The sequence below is a fragment of the Lissotriton helveticus genome, chromosome 5_1 (assembly GCF_964261635.1).
Source record: "Lissotriton helveticus chromosome 5_1, aLisHel1.1, whole genome shotgun sequence".
Classification (NCBI taxonomy): domain Eukaryota; kingdom Metazoa; phylum Chordata; class Amphibia; order Caudata; family Salamandridae; genus Lissotriton; species Lissotriton helveticus.
In genome coordinates, this window is record NC_136065.1 from 1,682,346,203 (window position 1) to 1,682,366,218 (window position 20,016).

The following is a 20,016-nucleotide window of genomic DNA, read 5'->3' on the forward strand; positions in this document are numbered from 1 at the left end:
TCGTCTTATATTCCAATTCAAACATAAAAGCAAACAAAAAGCTTGTCAGTTAGGAGATAAGTGGCGGCACTGCTGAGATGGGGAGAAAGGTAGCCTGATACTCAGATACCCATGGAGAAACAGAAGAGAAAATAACCTGCTTGGAAGCGGGAAGGGGAGGAGAAATGCATGCTGGGATCATGAATAAAACCATATATCTTCCTCCTAAAATATCATGAATACTATTGGGTTTTGCAGCTTTAAAACACTGTAAATTAATCCTGAAATGTAATCTTATCACATCTCATCACTTTAAACACCCTCATACTGAAAAAACTAAAATGCCCTAGATTTTGTGAGAAAGTATGCCTTTCCATTTTTCTCAAGCAGTCACAATTGGCTAGAAATGTACTCATGTTGGCCAAAGGTGAGAATTAGGGGTGTCTTAACTGGCAGTAAAATTTCAAAATGTATGAAAATTATCTTTATTTACTGAAAAGAGCCATGTGTGATCTCCACTGCAATACATGACTTCATTTTGCTCTCATGGATTAGGGTGAATCTGTTTGTGCAGCCCCTCAATTGGAACATGGCTTTACAATGTACAGCAGAACAGAGGCTGAAGTACTGCAGCTGGCCATTTTGATTCTATGAGATCAGCAAAGGATTCAGAGGCTAATTTGAATTCATCATGTGGCAGAAGGGTACATTTGTTCACAGCGCGAGAATAACAATGTCTACTATCATTATGGTGCACTCACTTGGCGTCCTCCAGCTCCTCGGTTCTCTGGATGGCATCAGTCTCGTACTTAGTCCTCCACTGTGCCACCTCGGCGTTCGCTTTAGATAGGATGCGCTGCAGCTCGGCCTTTGCCTCCTGCTCCTCCTCATACTGCTCCCGCAGCATGTCGCAGTCGTGACGGGCTGATTGTAGTGCGTGGGCCAAGGCATTCTTTGACTAGAATTAAACACAAGGACACAAGTGGAGCAATGTTATCCTCATACCCACTCCAGTTTCTGAAGGCTTATTGTGGGCCAGTGGCCGACTAACGCGGACATGCACCTTGCTCTTGGCCTGTGACACCTATGGTCATTCTAGAACCGGAAAGATACGCATAGCTCCAGTGATAAACCTCAGATGTAACCTGCAACAGACCCAGCTCTTGTAGCCGCTGAATCCAACCATAATTCTGCCAATCCAATACATCATCAATACACAGCTTCAGCACCCCCTGACGTTTCATTATTAGGCTAGAAACCCCATTCTCCTAATGCTCACATCCCTCTTCTAGAGTGCTTTCATTCATCCAACAGTGAGACTACCCTTTGATCATACTGCCCGTATTGTAATAGAGGTACGCTGTTTCTTCTCTTTGTAGAGAGGACTTCACTAACACGGCCAGTATTGTGGCTTCCTTCTTCTCCAACATGCTCAAAATATATGACAATATTGGAAACCCATTAGCCGATGCTTGTCCCCTCCTCTACTGCATGCCTGAGCAAATATGACACACAATTGGCCAACCTCCACACTAATAATTGTCATAGTCCCTTTCTCTTACATACAATAACAAAGGTTACTTAATCATTGACCTATGCTCTAGTTTCCTACTGGTTGGTCTTGGCTGTCAGAGTCCGAGCCAATGATCTAATCTCCCAGCCAAAGCCTACCTTTGCCTCCTCCTCCAGCTGCCGCTTCAGGTCTTCCAGCTGCTGGGTGTAGGTCTGCTTGCCACGGGTCAGCTGTGAGACTAAGGCTTCCTTCTCATCTAAGCGTCGAGACAGTTCACCTAAAGAGACACCACAAGTCAGTTAACACCTTGGAAATCTTTTGCAGAGTGTAGCCTGAACGTCAACTTTTGGCTTAAAACTGAAATGTCCGTTCAGTTTTCTCCCAAAGGAAAGTAAGAAGTATCTCACAGTGTGTTTTCTAAGCAGTTCCCCAGTTACTTCCTAAAGGAAGGTGATGCCGGGAGGTGAGGTGTGTCATAAGGGTTGGTATTCTTTGCTGATCCTAGGCACTGTTTCCTGTGGAAAGCTGGGGCTGGGACAGGGACTGTTGGTCTGAGTCCCAGAATCGTATTCCGTAGATATTCCAGGACAGCCCAGAGACAAGTCCCAATTAAAAAAGGGGGGACTAGGAAGGAAAGTCTTGAGGGTGTATGGTAAAGAGATTCTACTTCCAGTTTCCCTTACTCAGATGCACATGGGTCGGGGAGTGCCATATAGGACTCTATGATGAATTCACAGGCCCTGCAAGGAGAGACATGCAGTTTACAGGTGCCATTATGTAATAAAGGGTGGCCATATGTTTTCAAGCAGCTTCTGCCTCTGCACACATGCATCCGTACCATTCTCAGTCTGCAGTTTAGCCCTCTGTGTGGTCAGCTCATTCACAGCCCTCTGTGTCTCCTCTGACCTTAATCGGTGCTCGTTCATCTGGTCCTCCAAGGTCCTGCTGACTTTCTCCAAGTTAGCCTAGAAGATAGATAGAAGGGACTTGAGCTTGCGGAAATCAAGATTGTGCCAGGAATGAAACATGAGATTAGGGAAGTCAAAGTGTGGCGAGGTTCTCCTCTTGAATAATGGGCCTAAACATGACAATCTTAAACTAATAATAATAATACTCAGACTTGTATTGCACAGCTAATCACCGGTGAGGGTCTTTAGGCACTGTTCCTAGGCACAGGGAGATTAAGTGATTTGCCCAGAATCACAGGCCGACACCGAGACTCAAACCTGGATCCCCAGCCGCAAAGTCGGCAGCGCTGGCCGTTACGCCACACCCTCACCTAGGCTCTGATCTCAGATCGCGAGCCACCTCTGGTCTACACACACCTTGGCTTGAAGATAAGGATTCGCACTACTGTCTGCTCAAGCCTTTGTGTACCAATATGCCAGTCTAGTCTCTGCTCCAGTCTTTGAACATTGATAAGACTGACTCTAGCTTTTGCTCTCCCATAGGGCAGGCTGTAGTCCATGCTTTCTCAAGCCCCTGGGTAGGAATCTAGATCAGTATAAGGTTTTAATGGTGGCACGTCAAGGGGCTAGATCTGGACCACCAGATAAGGTGCACTCCCTGAGACAAGAAAGCACCCATGACAAAATAAAAGGAGTATCAGATAGATAAAACTCTGCCCAAGCTTTTACCTGCACCACTCAAATGATGTCCTGGTCCGCTAGAGACCACATGAAGCTCCTCTACTGCTCATGCTACCCGAACAGATGGGGTTTTACTGTTAAAAAGCATATTTTTCATTTATATGAGTTTTCTGCGAAAAAGCATTTGTCACATAAACGAAATACCTGTGCTTAAAAATATATGCTCTTGAGGCTGTGTTACTAAATGTAGATGAAAGGATTGAGAATCCAATCTATGCCCTTATCCATGGCGGTATAATAGCACATACATTTAATTATGCCTCATCCTTGGCTTATTCATTGGTCTATATTGTAGCCGCGGCTCTCTGCTATGACTGCCTGCTCTAATTTATGTTTCATCCTTGCTTCACTGAAATGCTCTTGCCCATACTTTGGCCCTGATCCACTCATATGTCTAGTTCTGGGCCATACTTTAGAACCAGCCTTATGACAGGACAGATTCTGATTTAAAATTCAGGATTGCCTTTCATAGGACAACAGTTATTCTATAATCTTACCTTGACTCATTGACAGTCCTGGCTCATTAGGAGGACAAGATCTGGTCAATTGCCTGGCTTTGATTAACTTGAAGGACAATATCTGCCTTTGGCTCAATGAACGCTGTACAAACAAGAGCCCTTCCTACCTTGGCTTTCACAAGTTGCTCCATATTGGACGCCATGTCATCAAGCTCCAGCTTAAACTCGCTCTTCTCTTTCTCCAGCTTCTGCTTCACCCGTTGCAGATTCTCGATCTGCTCGCTAAGCTCGGCCACGGAGTCTGCATGCTTCTTGCGGAGTGTGGCTGCTGTTGCCTCACTATGAAGTGTGGCCTCCTCCAGGTCCCGTCTCATCTTCAGGAACTCAGCTTCTCGCTTCTTATTCATCTCTATCTGTACAGAGGTCGCACCGCCTGCCTCCTCCAGCCGCTCACTGATCTCTTCCAGCTCTCGCGACAAGTCAGCACGCAACTTCTCCACTTTGGCCCGGGCAGCCCTCTCTGCCTCCAGCTCCTCCTCCAGTTCCTCAATGCGTGCCTGGGCAGGACAAATAAGAGAGAATTCGTAACTAGGCAGAGGTGGTATGAAGGATGCAGGCACAAGACAGACCTCACTTCTCAGTGTTGATCTGCATATACTTGGGCATGGGTTTCAACTACATGAGTCTTGCTTCCCACTGCCTCAAGGCCTTTATTCTCTAAACAGAAACCATTATCAGACCTCTCTCCACAGCCCTCCCACATCGCCCTATATCCAATGCTTTGCGCCCTCAACATCAAAGCGGCTATAACCTCATTCCTGCTTCACACACACATCTTCTTCTCCATATATACTCTTCCACTATCCCGCGGACATCCTCACCAGGATTACATTGTTAATCTTGCACTCTTTGGGTCAGAGACTGTGTAGTTTATTGCACAACCTCTGCGATTTTCATGTTCTTGCTGAAATTCCTTAATTGAACTTCATGAGACAGTGGGATTGACATTTAGAGACACTTTCCACCGTTCATGGCACTACCATGCCCATGAGATGTAAATGCTCAACACATGGTCTAGGTTCTTTAGATATGGAAAGACCAGTGCTTAATTTGAGCCGGTGGTTTCGGTGCTCGGCACAGGCACTTAATTGACTACACCAGCACTTGTTACAGTCCACCACATTGAGGCGCTTTTTGATTAATTCCAAAATTAGCAAAACAGCTGTTTAATATTTTAATGAACATTAACGTTGAGAAATATCTGCCACCCAGCCATTCTTACAGCTTTGGGTGGCCAGTAATAGTCAAATTGCCACACTTGTAGGAATGGGATGGTTAGTAGTTGTGTAGGTCATATTTTTGGCAGCTCTGGCAGGAGCAATGGCTTGTGCAACCTGCAGTGGCCTCTTGATGAGGGCCCTGGCACGTATGTTTTTTACAAATTAAGTACTGGGAAAGACTGAGCAGTAAATGGATCTGAAGAAGGGACTGTCTCCAACTTTGTTATCTTTACAGTAAGGACAGTGTGTTCATAACATGATAAAGTTTTTTTGAAGTAACGGAGAAAGGTATTACCAGTATTCTCAACTAGGATGAGTGGGTGGTGGTCATACAAGGTAATAAGAAAAGGTTTAGTCTTGAAATGTCTACTTACTTCTTCCTATTATAGTGTTCAGACACTTATTCTAGAACACACAGAAAGGTCAATGCATACATGCTGGACCACATCCTTTTTTTATTTCTCTAATTGGGAAAGAGCATTGGCATTGGAATGTTACACTCACTTGTAGTTCCTTTAACTTCTTCTGCAACTGGGCCGCCAGGTTCTGTTCATCCTCAATCCTAGCGTTCAGCTGGTTCATTTCAAAATCTTTTCTGGGTTTGGAATACACATCAACAGTTAATAATGCAGCTTTTATTAGTTGCTTGGTCCACCCCTCCCCCCTCTTTAGCTCTACCACATCAGCTACCTACACACCTAAGACCTTCCACAGGCATGTAAGGCTAAAGAGACTAGCCTTGGCTTCCCAACCAGTGTATAAAGTTGGCACATGCTGTCTGACCATGAGGATTTATATTTTGAATTTCTCTTTAAATCTTTGTGTCCCCATTATTAAGACATGGGACTATCTTTGAGGAGTCAGACTGATACCTTGGGCAATCTAGACAATTCTCTGTAGACTCTGAATAGTCAGTACAATTAGGGCAGAACAGCTCAACTAGTCCACAATAGATGTTCTCTATTTACTCTCATATTCTTTGAGTGTTGGCTGTGAGTATTAAGCGCACAGACAGCGGCCATCCCAAAGAGAAGGAAGTACTTCATCTTGATTTGTTCTTGTGACAGTACAGAAAGGGTACATTGGCTAGGCGACCTGAGAAGATCGGGAATTTCTGTGAGTACTCCTCCTGTATCCAATCTTAGAGGACATTCCTAATAGACAGTCTAAAATGGGTTCTTACTTCTTTAGCCTCTCTTCTAGTTGCTGCTTGTCATTCTCCAAATCCATGAGACTCTCCTGGGACAGCTTCAAGTCTCCCTCCAGCTTCCGCTTGGCGCGTTCCAGGTCCATACGGACCTTCTTCTCCTGCTCCAGGGATCCTTCCAGCTATGGGAATCACAAGGACATTGTAGCTGAACCATCGGTGGCCTTTTAATCATTCCTGCTGCAGTAAGAGAGCCCTCAGCCACACCGCATTCTAGCATGGAGAGAGACCTTTTCATTCAACCCTCGTTCTAGAGCAAGATAGGTCAAGGAACACCATCAGCAGCCTCGGTACAACAGCCTGTTCAAACTGTAAGACAACTTAACGCCCTTTCCCACCAGGGAACCGTCCAATTAAGAAACTTCAACTTCTCTTTGCTAACCCTCAACACTACAGTTCTAGTTTGGTAGGAAAATTACTCTAACAGAAGTTGTAAAATTCACAAAAATGTGCATGATGCAATCTTGCATCATTATTTGCTGTTTGGAACAGAAAGTGCTTCTCCAGGAGATATTTGGTATTTGGTATCACGTGTGACTTTTTTTTTACATAATGTGTGCCCAATTCACAGGAGATACCAACAAGACACATTTCATACCATTCGCATAATCTCATGTAATTGTTGAAAAATGTCAAAAAAAGAATTGTGCGGTTCTACATACCCTGTACAGGTCCTCTTAACTATAGGACATCCTAATGTACCCTAATGTAACATAAGTATTGTCAAAGAAATTTTCTGACTGACCATCTAGCCTACAGTGAATATTTCATGGGTTTTGATATTTAATTAAACCCATGAAACATTCACAGTGGGGAGGAATACTGTAGTTACAACAAAACCAACCCAAACATCTATATCTGCCTCTGATTCTGAACCTATTGCTCTCGCTGCAGCACTCCCTTCTCCATCCTTGGTAATTAAAGGAATCTGGAGAAAATAGTGGGTATGGAATAACAGATTGAGGCTTAAAACAGAAAAGAATACATTTCTCAAAGCCATCTACAAATAACTACTAAAGAACATGTGCTGGCTATGCCATTTCCTTGGCCCGCCCCGCCATTACTCCTATTACTTCGTCTTACACAGATATCAGGTTTTTAATCTGTATGTGTCCCACGCGTTTAAAGTTGATTTTTATATTTTGTCAAAGGATGCCTAAAAGGCTGAAAGGCAAGAACATTCTATTAAAATGCCTACATTTATTTTCGCGGCACTCCAAGATCCACGTTTGAACAATCCCCACACAGATAAGCAATCAATACCGTGGGATAGAGTTTCACCATGTAAACATCTATTGACAGCTATATTAGACCATGGAAACACCAAGGCCAACACTTACCAAGACAGAGATAGCAATTAACGTTTCTTCCTTATTGAACCAATCATAAAGCAACTCTTTGACAGAACTCATGGATTCTCACTTTAAGAATCACAGACCCAACTTAAATTGCTTCATAGTGTCATGTTGTTGCTGTTCATAGTGTCATGTTGTTGCTGTTTCTACATCCCTCAAAGATACATCCAGCTAATGAAAACGACCAAGACGTTTCCCAAGTGGTCATTCAGTTACGGGTATAGCCCACTGTCAGTCATCCGCAGATAATATTTCACAAGGCCTATACGTACATCATCCACTTGCTGCTCCAGCTTTGCCTTGGCTTTGCTGAGGGTGTTGACCTTGTCCTCCTCAGCCTGGAGGTCATCCAGGGTCTGCTGATGAGCCTCCTGAAGGGCCTTTTTCTCTTTGGTAAGTTTGGCGATGATCTCGTCCAGTCCAGCCATCTCCTCTGTCAGGTTCTTCACCTGGGTGTGGAATAATAAGGTTAGTCAATCAATCAATCAGTCAATATTACATAATTTCATGGACATTTGGGGAGCTTCAGTTGTTCTAAAGGCAATGAAAAAATGGTTGTCTGACAAAGAGCAGGATAATGTTAAAGGCAGATAGGGTAAAATGAAATGACGTAGAAAGAAAGCAGCGAGGAGTGAACTACAGTCATCCCAAACACTGATGAACTCATCTTACTCCTAATATGTGGTGGAAGATGGGGGGAAAGGTGACAGGTATGGAGAAACTATCACCGTAGCCATAGCGGGAGAAAGAGGAAGGTTAAGGGTACGTCTATCAGCCTCACCTTGTTCTCTGTGGCATGTTTCTCCTTCTCCACCTTGGCCAAGGTGAGCTCCAGGTCGTCAATATCTTTCTTGAGTTCCGAGCACTCATCCTCCAGTTTCCTCTTCTTGGCTGTCAGCTCAGCGTTCATCTCCTCCTCGTCTTCTAGGCGCTCTGTCTGCTCCTTCACCTTGGCCTCCAGCTGGATCTTGTTCTTGATTAGTTGATCACATCGCTCTTCTGCATCAGCCAGATTGTCTTGCTCCTGCAGTGGGACAGAGAATGTGATTGTGGAGCCACAAACAACTTCAGGAGTTCACAGGGCAGTGGTTCTCAATGAGAAACCTCTGTAATAGTTGACCTAATATTAAGTGCTGAAGCCAGAAGTAACACACAATCCTCTGGGATTAAGGTCATCAGCTCACTTGGCATGGACTTGGGACACATGCATTTAATGCCTTTGCTGTGTGAGTCAAGATATCAACTTGGATGTTTAAGAAGTTAAAGAATAGCTACACTTGGAGGTTGTAACTGTCAGTTTGAGGTTTCCATCGGGACGGGGGTCATCTAATTCTACGTCTGGTGATATGAGAGGTGATTCATTGCATGAGCTTTGAAGGTGAGCTCTTTCTCCGGAGGCTTGGTAAATGAACATGTAAAGACATGTAAATTTTGTCTGGAGGCTTTGTGAAGCAAGTGAGTAGGTGCAACTGAAAGACATGCACATCTACCCATAATGGCCTGAGAGGGGAGTGAAAAAAGGTAACATGTAGCTTTATCGTGGAAGTTTTAGGGATAAGAATATACCTCTAATTGTAAGTCATGAAACTGTGCCACTTGGCCAGCCTGGGGAGATGATCCTCCCTATGGTCTGTGAGGACCTTCACTTGGCTCTCACTAGTAGTCTCTGGGCTTTTACTCAGCACAATAACTCTGACCTCAACCGCCAAGGAAATGTGCAGAGAAGACTCACAGCTTGAACTTGTAGCTGCAGGTCATTCTTCTCCTGGAGCAGGGACACCATCTTCTCTTCCAGCTCCTTGCGCCGAGTCTCTGACTTTTCCAGAGCCTCCTTGAGCTTCTGGAACTCCTCCTTCATGGTCTGCATCTCTTTTTCGGTCTCTGCGCTCTTCAGCAGTGGCTTGATCTTGAAGTAGAGCTTCATCCAAGGCCAGTTCTTCACTGACATGAAAGCTCTAATGTTCCACTGGATGACCAGTAGGGCATCCCTGAGGTAGTAAAAGGGCAGACGATGGAGAGTGGGGAGAAGAAGAAACAGAATAGCATGAAGAATTCATAGAAAGGAGAAGAAGAATGGACTGTGTCAAACATGAGACGCAGAAACTGGCATTGTACCTGCGCTCCACGATCTTCTTGAACTCCATCCTAGACAACACTCCGCGGGACTGTGCCTGGATTCGGGTGATGATGCGGGACAGGCGTTCATCTCTCATCTCTTCCAGCTGACCTAAGAGACCAGCCTTGAAAAAGACCTGGGGGTGAAGAAGAACATCAGGAGATGCCTCAAGGTTTACATGGGATAGTGGAATGCTCAGGGCAAAACAGCCAGCACTGTCAGCACCACAGCATCCACCATCTTGTGTTGTTCAAGGGATAGGGTGAACCTAGGGTGCAGTAAGACATCTTACCTTAGTGTGCCCAAACTTGTACTGGCTGTTGTCTATATCAAGGGACCCCAGGAGCTTTTCTGCCCCTTTCCGGCTGTCGATAAACTGGCCTTGGGGAATAGCGGCTGGGTTCAGGATTCGGTATCTGGAAGGAAGGCAGAACCTGGGTCAATCAACTATCAATAAACCCTTTGACTATAATAAAGACCTAAGAATTCAAATTGTAGCCAAGCTACATTATACTCATCGCTCTCCTTATAGGCAGGTAGAGGTCGGACCCTTGTAGCCTGTTCCTTGGTCTCTCCCACCCCCACCCAACCTGCTTGCTGACACTCCACACCTTCTGCCTTTTACGGAAATACAGAAAACTAAGCACTTATTTTTGAGAAACGCAAACACATTTACAAGCACAGCAAAAATTATTCTGGAAATGCACTCATATAATCATAAACAAATCAAAAGACTCATACCTATACAAACGCGGAAGAGAATTTCAGAGCTATCCGGTAGGTAAATACAGAAAAAGGCTTTTGGGTAGGGGATTTTGGGGCATGTACACTTACTATACCAACATTTCCAGGAGCTGCCATGAATATACATAGAGGGTTTTTGAAAGGAATGTACAAAAGCTGAGCCGAGTTCTCAGGCGAAAACTTGTATGCAAATGCCTCAGGGGCAGGCAGAGAGATGCAAACACACACAAAAAAACTAAGGAGAGCTCGGTGCAACAGACCAGTACTTGCAGTCGCTGGAAAGGATTGCAAACAGAGGTTCTCCTGAATAAGGTCGCTTCCATGGACTCTGGTGCCACCGTGCTTGCAGGACACTGAGGATCTTTTATTCCATGGCACAGACAAGCTCACTAAGCCCAAGGGAATTGGGATCCGGGCCGTCAACCTACATTCCCCACACCGGAGCGCTCCTGCTCCTCTGAGGAGGCCTACAATTTGATGTTGTAGGTTCTGTTTCCAAACAAGACCTGTGAGGCTGCCTTTGTGCCCTTAGTTGATTCTAAATCTGGGGTTGAGGCCACTCAGGAGGCTAGCATCCCACCCGATTAGGAGTAATGATTATTAAAGCAGCCACACTACAGCCTGGCACCATGACACCTTGGGCGCCCTCAACAGCACATCCCTTCTATGCCACACTTGTGAAGATCCCTGCAGAAATCTCTCCAGTGGTGACCCTGGAGACTAAAGAGATGCCAGCAGGGCAGAGGCTCTGCTAACTATTCAGTCTCCCTCCATCCTTGATGTCTGCTGCCAGACTTCCCACACAGCTCAAACCTGGCCAAGACAACCCCCTTTCCCGCGCTCAAAGGAAGGGAGTAACAGTAGGGGCAAGCAGTGTGGTGGTGCTGGTGGCAATCACTCTTGCCGGGGAAGCCATGTCACAAGCCCACGCCGGTACAAAGACGAGAGGTCCCAGGTCTAACTATGCCGGGGAATGGATGCACGCCTTTGAGTTGGCAAAAAGTAGCTCCTTTTTGCCGAAGGTCTGGGTGGTTGTCACAAGCTCTCCCCTCCAAAGACGCACCAGAAGCTATGAAAGAGTGCTCACCTCTGGCGGAAGTCCCCGTAGAGGATCCGGTTGGGAAAGCCCTTCCGGCAGATCCTGATACCCTCCAGGACCCCGTTACAGCGGAGCTGGTGCATGACCAAGCGGTTATCCATCGCACCTGCATGGGACAGACACAAGAAGAACTGAAGAGAAAGAAAGGAGGAAAGATCCTGCTCACTGAACAGAAGGCATGGGACAGACACAAGAAGAACTGAAGAGAAAGAAAAGAAGGAAGATCCCGCTCACTCAGGGACCAGAAGGCATGGGACAGACACAAGAAGAACTGAAGAGAAAGAAAGGAGGAAAGATCCTGCTCACTGAACAGAAGGCATGGGACAGACACAAGAAGAACTGAAGAGAAAGAAAAGAAGGAAGATCCCGCTCACTCAGGGACCAGAAGGCATGGGACAGACACAAGAAGAACTGAAGAGAAAGAAAGGAGGAAAGATCCTGCTCACTGAACAGAAGGCATGGGACAGACACAAGAAGAACTGAAGAGAAAGAAAAGAAGGAAGATCCCGCTCACTCAGGGACCAGAAGGCATGGGACAGACACAAGAAGAACTGAAGAGAAAGAAAAGGAGGAAAGATCCTGCTCACTGAACAGAAGGCATGGGATAGACACAAGAAGAACTGAAGAGAAAGAAAAGAAGGAAGATCCCGCTCACTCAGGGACCAGAAGGCTGCCTCCTTTGGACAGGAGAGAAGACATCTAGACGGGATCTCTGAAGAGGTGGACCCCTCTCGGGTGGCTCCCAGCAGTGGTGGGATTATAGGGATAAGGGGGTGTCCTGGGATGCGCGCATGTGTGTGTGTTACATGTGTGTAAGCTGGTACAGTACATACGTGTGTGTGTGTGTGTAGCTATAGAAATACCCCAGCCCTAAAGACCAGAAATGTAATTGCCCCAGGGCACAAGTCAGGGTACACGCGGGTGGACGGCGTCTACCCACTATATTCACACGGTGGACGCCGTCCACCCTGCCAAGAAGTTGGGCCCCACTGAAAAATATGCTGAATTCGTCCCGTTGTAATTTGCAAACACACAGTGTAATTTGCAAACACCGGGACACATTCAGCAGGGCCTGCACCTTGTTGTCTGCTTTTGATCATTGCAACAATGTGCAGGCAGGGAGGTGGCTCTCTTATTTCGGACTCCTGCACCCATAACAAAGTCCGAATCTGAGGGGTCATCAGGCCTGCTTTTGTTCGAGTCTCCTGGCTGATAGATGTCAGAAGCCTCACACCTAGAAGCAAATGCAGTGGAGGGGAAACAAAGGCTCACACCTTGTTAGCACTTCACAGTTACTTAAAAGAGGCAGCTTTTCACTTTATTAAGGCTCTGTTTAGGAGATTTGCATGCACTGTAAGAATATCCGATGTGTTGGTCTTTCCCAGTATTTACACAAAATAAATAGCATTTACATAGTGCTTACTACCCCCGAGGAAGCGTAATAATTTAAATATCACAATTTTTTCTTGGAAAGCCCTATGGGTAGAGAAAGTTTACACCGACAAAAGGCAACATTGTTTAATGTGTAGCTTACGAAAGTGTGACTCTTCTGCCTAAATCAGGAGGGTTTCCTGTATACTCAAAATGTGCTTTAATGTACTCATGATAGACATGTTAAACATATATGTGAGGGCTTAAGATCTGATGTCATGCGCCGTGATGACCCTTGCATACTGATGAACTAGATTAGTCCCCCCACTTCTTTGTTTAAGACTTGTGCCCCGAATTGCCGCTCTTACTGAAGGAACAGAAAGTCCCTCCAGAACCAGGGCAGATTTAGAGAGGAGCACGAGTGAGTGAACGCGTGCTTCCTGCCTCGCTCCGTGCTCCGGGGTCCACCCGGGGCTGGTCCCCCTCGGCGGTGCAGGGTGGGGGTGGGTGACAGCGGCGCTTCTCTGTCTTTTCTTCTTCCGCACTGACTCACCTGGAGCCTTCGTTTCATTCGGAATGATACACCGCACAAAGTGGGGGTGTGTGGAGCGCAGGTTGGTCATCAGCTTGTTCAGGTTTTCCTGCAGGAGAGGGAGATGGCATCAAGAAACAGAAAGGGAGGTGTGGACGGACAGACAGACAGATGGAGGAAAAGGAGAAAGAAAGGGCACAAGAAAGGGAGAGAGGCCACGCGGAGGGAATGAGATGTGAAGCAGAGTAGAGGGCTGAAAGTGGAACAGAGGGAGAGATAACAAGCATTGGAAATGCAATAGGTCTCGCAGCATTAGAGTTAGTGCATTTAGAATTGTTTATGGGTTTTTTGTTGTAAATCTTTTGCATTTTTATTTTTTTTTGCCAATGCTAAAGAATTACAAATCAAAAAAGCAATAAACAATTGTAAAAGCTGTAACTAAAAATCCTACGAGACCTATTGCACTGTGTGAGGGTGAGGTGTTGAGGGTGAGTGAGGGTGGGGGTGAGTGAGGAGTTGAGTGTGAGTGAGGTGTTGAGGGTGAGTGAGGTGTTGAGGGTGAGTGAGAGTGAGAGTGAGTGAGGGTGAGGGTGAGGGAGGGTTATTGCGAGTTAGGATGAGGGGTTGAGGGTGGGTGATGGTGAGGTGAGACATTCCTTTTAGCCAAACATGGTGTCGATTTCTCTGTTGATTCGACCCCTTCTATTCCTGACTCTGCTTGCCGGTCCATGCAAATGAAAAATCCCTTGTTTTACGCCCCTACCAGGTGTTTCTAAATGTTAATGTGCGTGTATATGTTTTATAAGACACAGCCAGTGAGATAACAGGAGGTTATCGCCCCGCCCCCACAAACACATGCTGGCCGGAGACAAAAGGCAGCTGGAGTATGTGTGACCCCGGATCCCTGAGTCCTGTTTGTTAAAGCATGTAGACTTTGTTTATGTTGGGCGCATGTTATCATGTTTTGTTTTAGAGAGCTCAAAGAGAACCCTGACACGCGCCTTACCAATAGCAGAGAGGTCTGGGTGGGCGAGATATGCATTTTACGATAACTAGGGTTAAGGGGCTTTCCTTTACGTACTGAAAGATCTGCGGCAGGAAGTTGTCAACGTAAATAAACACCTGGATACAAACCAAATTGTCCTATGCCTACTTTGTACAAACGTGCAGGTAAGAGCAGAAAAAGAAACACCTGGATGCATTAGCGACTTCGCAGAATTCTGTAAGAAGTGCTGCGACTGCTAGAGGTGGAAGGTGAATATGCCACAAACCGACCCGCACTTCCGACACAGTTCTGGGCAGTGAAGCGGAGGGCGGTCTGAAGTTGAATTGGGAAAAGCTTGTGCTGAGTGTTTGGTTACAGTTCTGGGCGGAGGCAGGAGAAGCTTGTGCTGGAGTTCCTAGGATGGGCGGTGCTGGCAGACTACCATTTACGTAGTAACAACAAGAAAGGGTGGAGGGGGCAGGGGAGGAGGGGGCAGGGGAGGAGGGGTCCGGGGAGGAGGGAAGGGCCAGAGGGACTTGATGGGAGTGGTGGGGGGGAGGGGGAGGGTATAGAGAGGGAGAGGAGGAGAGACAGGACAGGGGGAAGCAGCAGAGACATGGCGGGTAAAATAAACAAACAAGCCTTTCACCGTAACACGGCTGGCAGGGGAGGGGGCGGAGAGGGGAGAGGTGCGACACGGCAGTAGGAGGAGGAGGGGGGAGGAGAGTAGGGGAGGCACGGCCTAGCGGCAGGCAGGCAGGGGAGGAGAGGAGGAGGGGGGAGGAGAGTAGGGGAGGCACGGCCTAGCGGCCGTGCAATCAAGTAGTGAGGGGGCGGAGCTGGGGGAGGCTGTGAGAGAGAGTAGGCAAGGCAGGCGGCTGGGGGCATGTGCACGCGCTTTTAAGCTCAATGCACATGCGCATTGAGCTTAAAAGTCACGGGCACTGCAAGGAATCGCCACGATTCCTTGCAAGTTAGATAAAGTCTGGATGAGCCCCTATAGTCTCGCTTGCTCGATGCGCATGCGCATCGACAGGCGAGACCTAAAAACGGGAGGGGGAAACGGTGACATATAAATGAGGCGATGGAATTACCGCCTTGCCCTTTGCCCTGTAACCCTTGGCAACTCGAGCCCGTTTTGTATCAGAATATCGTAACCAAAGCACAGTAAATAAACTATCGTCTACAAAAACATCGCCCCATTGGAGTTAATGATAGAAGAGGTACGCCCGATGGGACGATGTGTGTGTAAAGGATATTGAGAGCTCGATACGTCTGCTAACCTTCCCCTCAGTGCGCACCAACTCACCCGATGCAGCGCAGACACCGTCTGGAACGAAGAGCCCTTCTTCTTGGCGCCTTTGCCTTTGGCCACTTGCTCTAGTGTTGGAAGAAAAACAGGAGGCAAATCAGGCAAACGGTAGAAAGAAAGGAAGGACACCTCCGAGACAGTCGCTACCCTTGGATCTCTTAACTGTAAAACCCGGGATGCACTCCAAAGCCTCAGACGATCAGACCAAGGCCACAGAACGATGTAAGAAAGACCCCAGTCCTCAAAGAATCATACCCAGGCAAGGGAAGCATGAGAGGTACACCCTACTCCTCAAAGAACCAGACACATGCCATGGAAGAACGTGAGGTGCGCCCTGGTCCTCAAAAAACAGACCCAGGCTAGGGAAGGATGTGAGGTACACCCTATTCCTCAATGCATCAGATCCAGGCTAGGGAAGCATGTGAGGTACACCATACTCCTCAAAGAAACAAGACATAGGCCTGTGAAACATGTGAGGTACACCCTACTCCTCAAAGAAACAAGACATAGGCCTGTGAAACATGTGAGGTACACCCTACTCCTCAAAGAAACAAGACATAGGCCTGTGAAACATGTGAGGTACACCCTACTCCTCAAAGAAACAAGACATAGGCCCGTGAAACATGTGAGGTACACCCTACTCCTCAAAGAAACAAGACATAGGCCCGTGAAACATGTGAGGTACACCCTACTCCTCAAAGAAACAAGACATAGGCCTGTGAAACATGTGAGGAACACCCTACTCCTCAAAGAAACAAGACATAAGCCTGTGAAACATGTGAGGTACACCCTACTCCTCAAAGAAACAAGACATAGGCCTGTGAAACATGTGAGGTACACCCTACTCCTCAAAGAAACAAGACATAGGCCTGTGAAACATGTGAGGTACACCCTACTCCTCAAAGAAACAAGACATAGGCCTGTGAAACATGTGAGGTACACCCTACTCCTCAAAGAAACAAGACATAGGCCATTGAAACATGTGAGGTACACCCTACTCCTCAAAGAAACAAGACATAGGCCCGTGAAACATGTGAGGTACACCCTACTCCTCAAAGAAACAAGACATAGGCCTGTGAAACATGTGAGGAACACCCTACTCCTCAAAGAAACAAGACATAGGCCTGTGAAACATGTGAGGTTCACCCTAGTTCTCAAAGAATCAGACACAGGCCTGTGAAACATGTGAGGTACACCCTAGTTCTCAAAGAATCAGACACCTGCCATGGAAGGATGTGATAAACCCCCTAGTGCTCAAAGAATCATACCCGGGATTGGGAAGCTTGTGAGGTACACCCTACTCCTCAAAGAAACAAGACATAGGCCTGTGAAACATGTGAGGTACACCCTACTCCTCAAAGAAACAAGACATAGGCCTGTGAAACATGTGAGGTACACCCTACTCCTCAAAGAAACAAGACATAGGCCTGTGAAACATGTGAGGTACACCCTACTCCTCAAAGAAACAAGACATAGGCCTGTGAAACATGTGAGGTTCACCCTAGTTCTCAAAGAATCAGACACAGGCCTGTGAAACATGTGAGGTACACCCTAGTTCTCAAAGAATCAGACACCTGCCATGGAAGGATGTGATAAACCCCCTAGTGCTCAAAGAATCATACCCAGGATTGGGAAGCTTGTGAGGTACACCCTACTTCTCAAAGAAACAAGAAATAGGCCTGTGAAACATGTGAGGTACGCCTTACTCTTCAAAGAATCATACATAGTCCTGGGGAATATGTGAGGTAAACCCTACTCATCAAAGAAACAAGACATAGGCCTGTGAAACATGTGAGGTACACTCTATTCCTCAAAGAAACAAGACATAGGCCTGTGAAATATGTGAGGTTCACCCAACTCCTCAAAGAATCAGACACCGGCCATGGAAGGATGTGAGAAACACCCTAGATTGCAAAGAACCACTTGTGAGTTTATCTGAAACACCACTGCCTTTTTCTCCCGCATTACATTGTGGTGTACCTCGATGCAGACATTTCATTTGTTCGTGTACATCAGTGTTGTTATATTTTTCGTGCAACTTGTTAACGAGACCTAACCAGCAGTAAGCATTTGCTAGCAATCTCACAGGTGTGGATATTTAAGGCTGCTCTCTCATAGCTGGAGACAGACTGACATAGAATTGGATTTCCATTGCAGAGAGGGTCTTCGGTGCTGCAGTAAGAGTGTTTGTGCATGTGTGGCTTCAGTACTTGCTCATCTTTTTATAAAGGTGTGTTCACGAAGCATTTGACTAACTGTTACTAGCACAAGCCTTGCAGTCACACATACGAGTAGCTTAAACACAAAGTATTCGAATTAAAAAGATAGATTGAAGATGAGAGACCAGAAGAGCTAGGACAAATATTGGAATAGCAAATGGGTGGGAATGGAGTTCTGGGAGGGGGCATCAATAGGTGAGGAACAAATAGGAAGAGGGCAGGGGCGAGGGTGCTTGAGGGTAGGTCTGGTGGGAGAACAACAAATATTAATAAGGAAAGCCAGGGATAAGGTGAGGAAAGCTTTAGAGGAGCGTTGGGGGGTGGGGGGAGGTTCACGCATACGGTGCAGGTGTTTTAAGTGTAGGAAGCAGGATACACAAGGCAGAGAGCTAGAAAACACACACACACTCTTGTAGAGTGCTTCCAGATAAAGAAAACAGTAGTTCTCTGAATGTGAACAATGAAAGAATACAAGTCATCCAATAAAAAGAATAGTAAACAGACTATGCTCCATGGGTGGGACAAATACAAGAAGAGAAAGGCAAATCAGAAGCAAGCACATGAGAGTGACAAATCAGAAGCAAGCACATGAGAGTGACAAGAAAGCCAGCCAAGGGTAAGCAATAGAGGGGCGGTTTTCCCACTATAATGTTTCAGTATGGTACACAACAGGCTTTTGTCTACACACAGCTAAGAGCTGTTTGGTAGGCAAGACCTTAAAAATGGACTGTAACTGCCCTGCAGCTGTGGTTACCTGAGTCAGCACTGGCATAGTTTGCAAACAGAGTCGCTAGGAGCTTAAGAGCGGACTTTTGGTAAAGCCCCACCACAGTTTCGTTCAGGGGGTCCTTGTTCTTCTGCAACCAGCCCATGATGTTGTAGTCTACTGTTCCTGCATAGTGCATAAGGGCGAAGTGTGCCTCTGGCTTGCCCTTTGGGTTGCGTGGCTTCTGGAAGTTGGCAGACTTGCCAAGATGGTTGTCGTAGAGTTTGGCCTTGAATGTCAGGTCGGAGGCCTTCGGGAACATACACTCCTCCTCCAGGATAGACATAATGCCCATTGGCTGTAAGAAAAAGCAAGTCAGCAAATTGGTCCTGAGTTCTGGGTAACAAACTGAAGGTCTAACTTGAAGAGGAGATGAGCAGAGGGGCTAGGAGGAGCACCTCAGGCCTGTGATGTTCTTTGGGCAGTCCCTCACTCTATGATAGATCCTGTGTTCCTAAAATCGACCCAATTCCTCAATGGAGCCCCCATTTGTCAAACCACTCCTGCCAAGTCCACCGTCCAATGTGAAGTAAATGCAGATATCTAATGGAGAGCTTGAATAAAGCATTCCTTCTCCCACCTGCCTCCATGTCCTCCTATAGAACTCCCCCATTCCTCCGTCCCCATGCAATAGCTTTATACCCCTTCCGTCACCACTCGCTCAATGTTGTTGACCTAGGTGTGCAATCCAGGCCCCACATTCCTTGATGGAGATACCATTCCACTGAGGAGCACCCATTCTCCGCACATCCTTCCTCCCCCACGTTTTGATGAAATCTATGGAAGGCTTTAATGGAGCCTCATGTTCATTCCATTGACAGCTCTTTCATGCATCTGATGCTCTCGCCCCATGGACCTCCATGACGACGTTAAGGTAGAGCTGAAATGGAACCCAGCAACGCTTAATCGTTCCCAAATTCCATCAACAGCCCCTATTCTGCAGGTCGCCTAACTGTTCTCTCAGTAACCCCACCCAGTTCTCAGTAACACTTGTGCAGGCCTGCAGTGCAGTCCACCAATTCTCCATGGCTCCCTCCATTACTGTCAGCCTCCATTCAAATGGAAGTCTTTAATTCCCTGGTAGCCCTCAATTCACTTGCTGGCCCGCCCCTGCCCACACTCCAATCGTGGTTGATGCAGGCTTGCAATGGAGTCAACCATTTTCCTAACAAACTCCATTCCCTTATCAGCCCCTTCAATCTCCTCACAGCCCAAGAGTCGCTCAACGGTCCCCACTGCCCACCTTCTTGATGAGGTTGACGCAGGTCTGCAATGGAGCCCACCATTCCTCAATAACTTCCCGTGTTCCACTGATTACCTCCATTCTCATATTAGCCCCTTCCACCCCCAGATACCCCACGAGTCGCTCAATGGTCACCACTGCCCACCTTCTCAATAAGGTTGATGCAGGTCTGCAATGGAGCCCATCAT

At 46.7% G+C, this 20,016-nt stretch overlaps 1 protein-coding gene across 2 annotated transcripts in view; it reads right to left on the reverse strand.

Annotated features, from left to right (window-relative positions):
• Window positions 1-20,016, reverse strand: part of LOC144755727 (myosin-7) — an 82,467-nt gene that overhangs the window by 12,637 nt on the left and 49,814 nt on the right. For both annotated transcript variants that reach the window (XM_078644918.1, XM_078644919.1), the window contains exons 16-30: window positions 18,574-18,883; window positions 15,598-15,668; window positions 13,325-13,412; window positions 11,389-11,506; window positions 9,850-9,973; window positions 9,557-9,693; window positions 9,174-9,429; window positions 8,223-8,465; window positions 7,714-7,890; window positions 6,063-6,208; window positions 5,384-5,474; window positions 3,767-4,156; window positions 2,331-2,457; window positions 1,651-1,769; window positions 741-937 (exon numbers count right to left, since the gene is read on the reverse strand). In XM_078644918.1, the coding sequence (XP_078501044.1) occupies window positions 741-937; window positions 1,651-1,769; window positions 2,331-2,457; window positions 3,767-4,156; window positions 5,384-5,474; window positions 6,063-6,208; window positions 7,714-7,890; window positions 8,223-8,465; window positions 9,174-9,429; window positions 9,557-9,693; window positions 9,850-9,973; window positions 11,389-11,506; window positions 13,325-13,412; window positions 15,598-15,668; window positions 18,574-18,883 (2,594 nt within the window). The remainder of the gene's footprint in view (window positions 1-740; window positions 938-1,650; window positions 1,770-2,330; window positions 2,458-3,766; window positions 4,157-5,383; window positions 5,475-6,062; window positions 6,209-7,713; window positions 7,891-8,222; window positions 8,466-9,173; window positions 9,430-9,556; window positions 9,694-9,849; window positions 9,974-11,388; window positions 11,507-13,324; window positions 13,413-15,597; window positions 15,669-18,573; window positions 18,884-20,016) is intronic.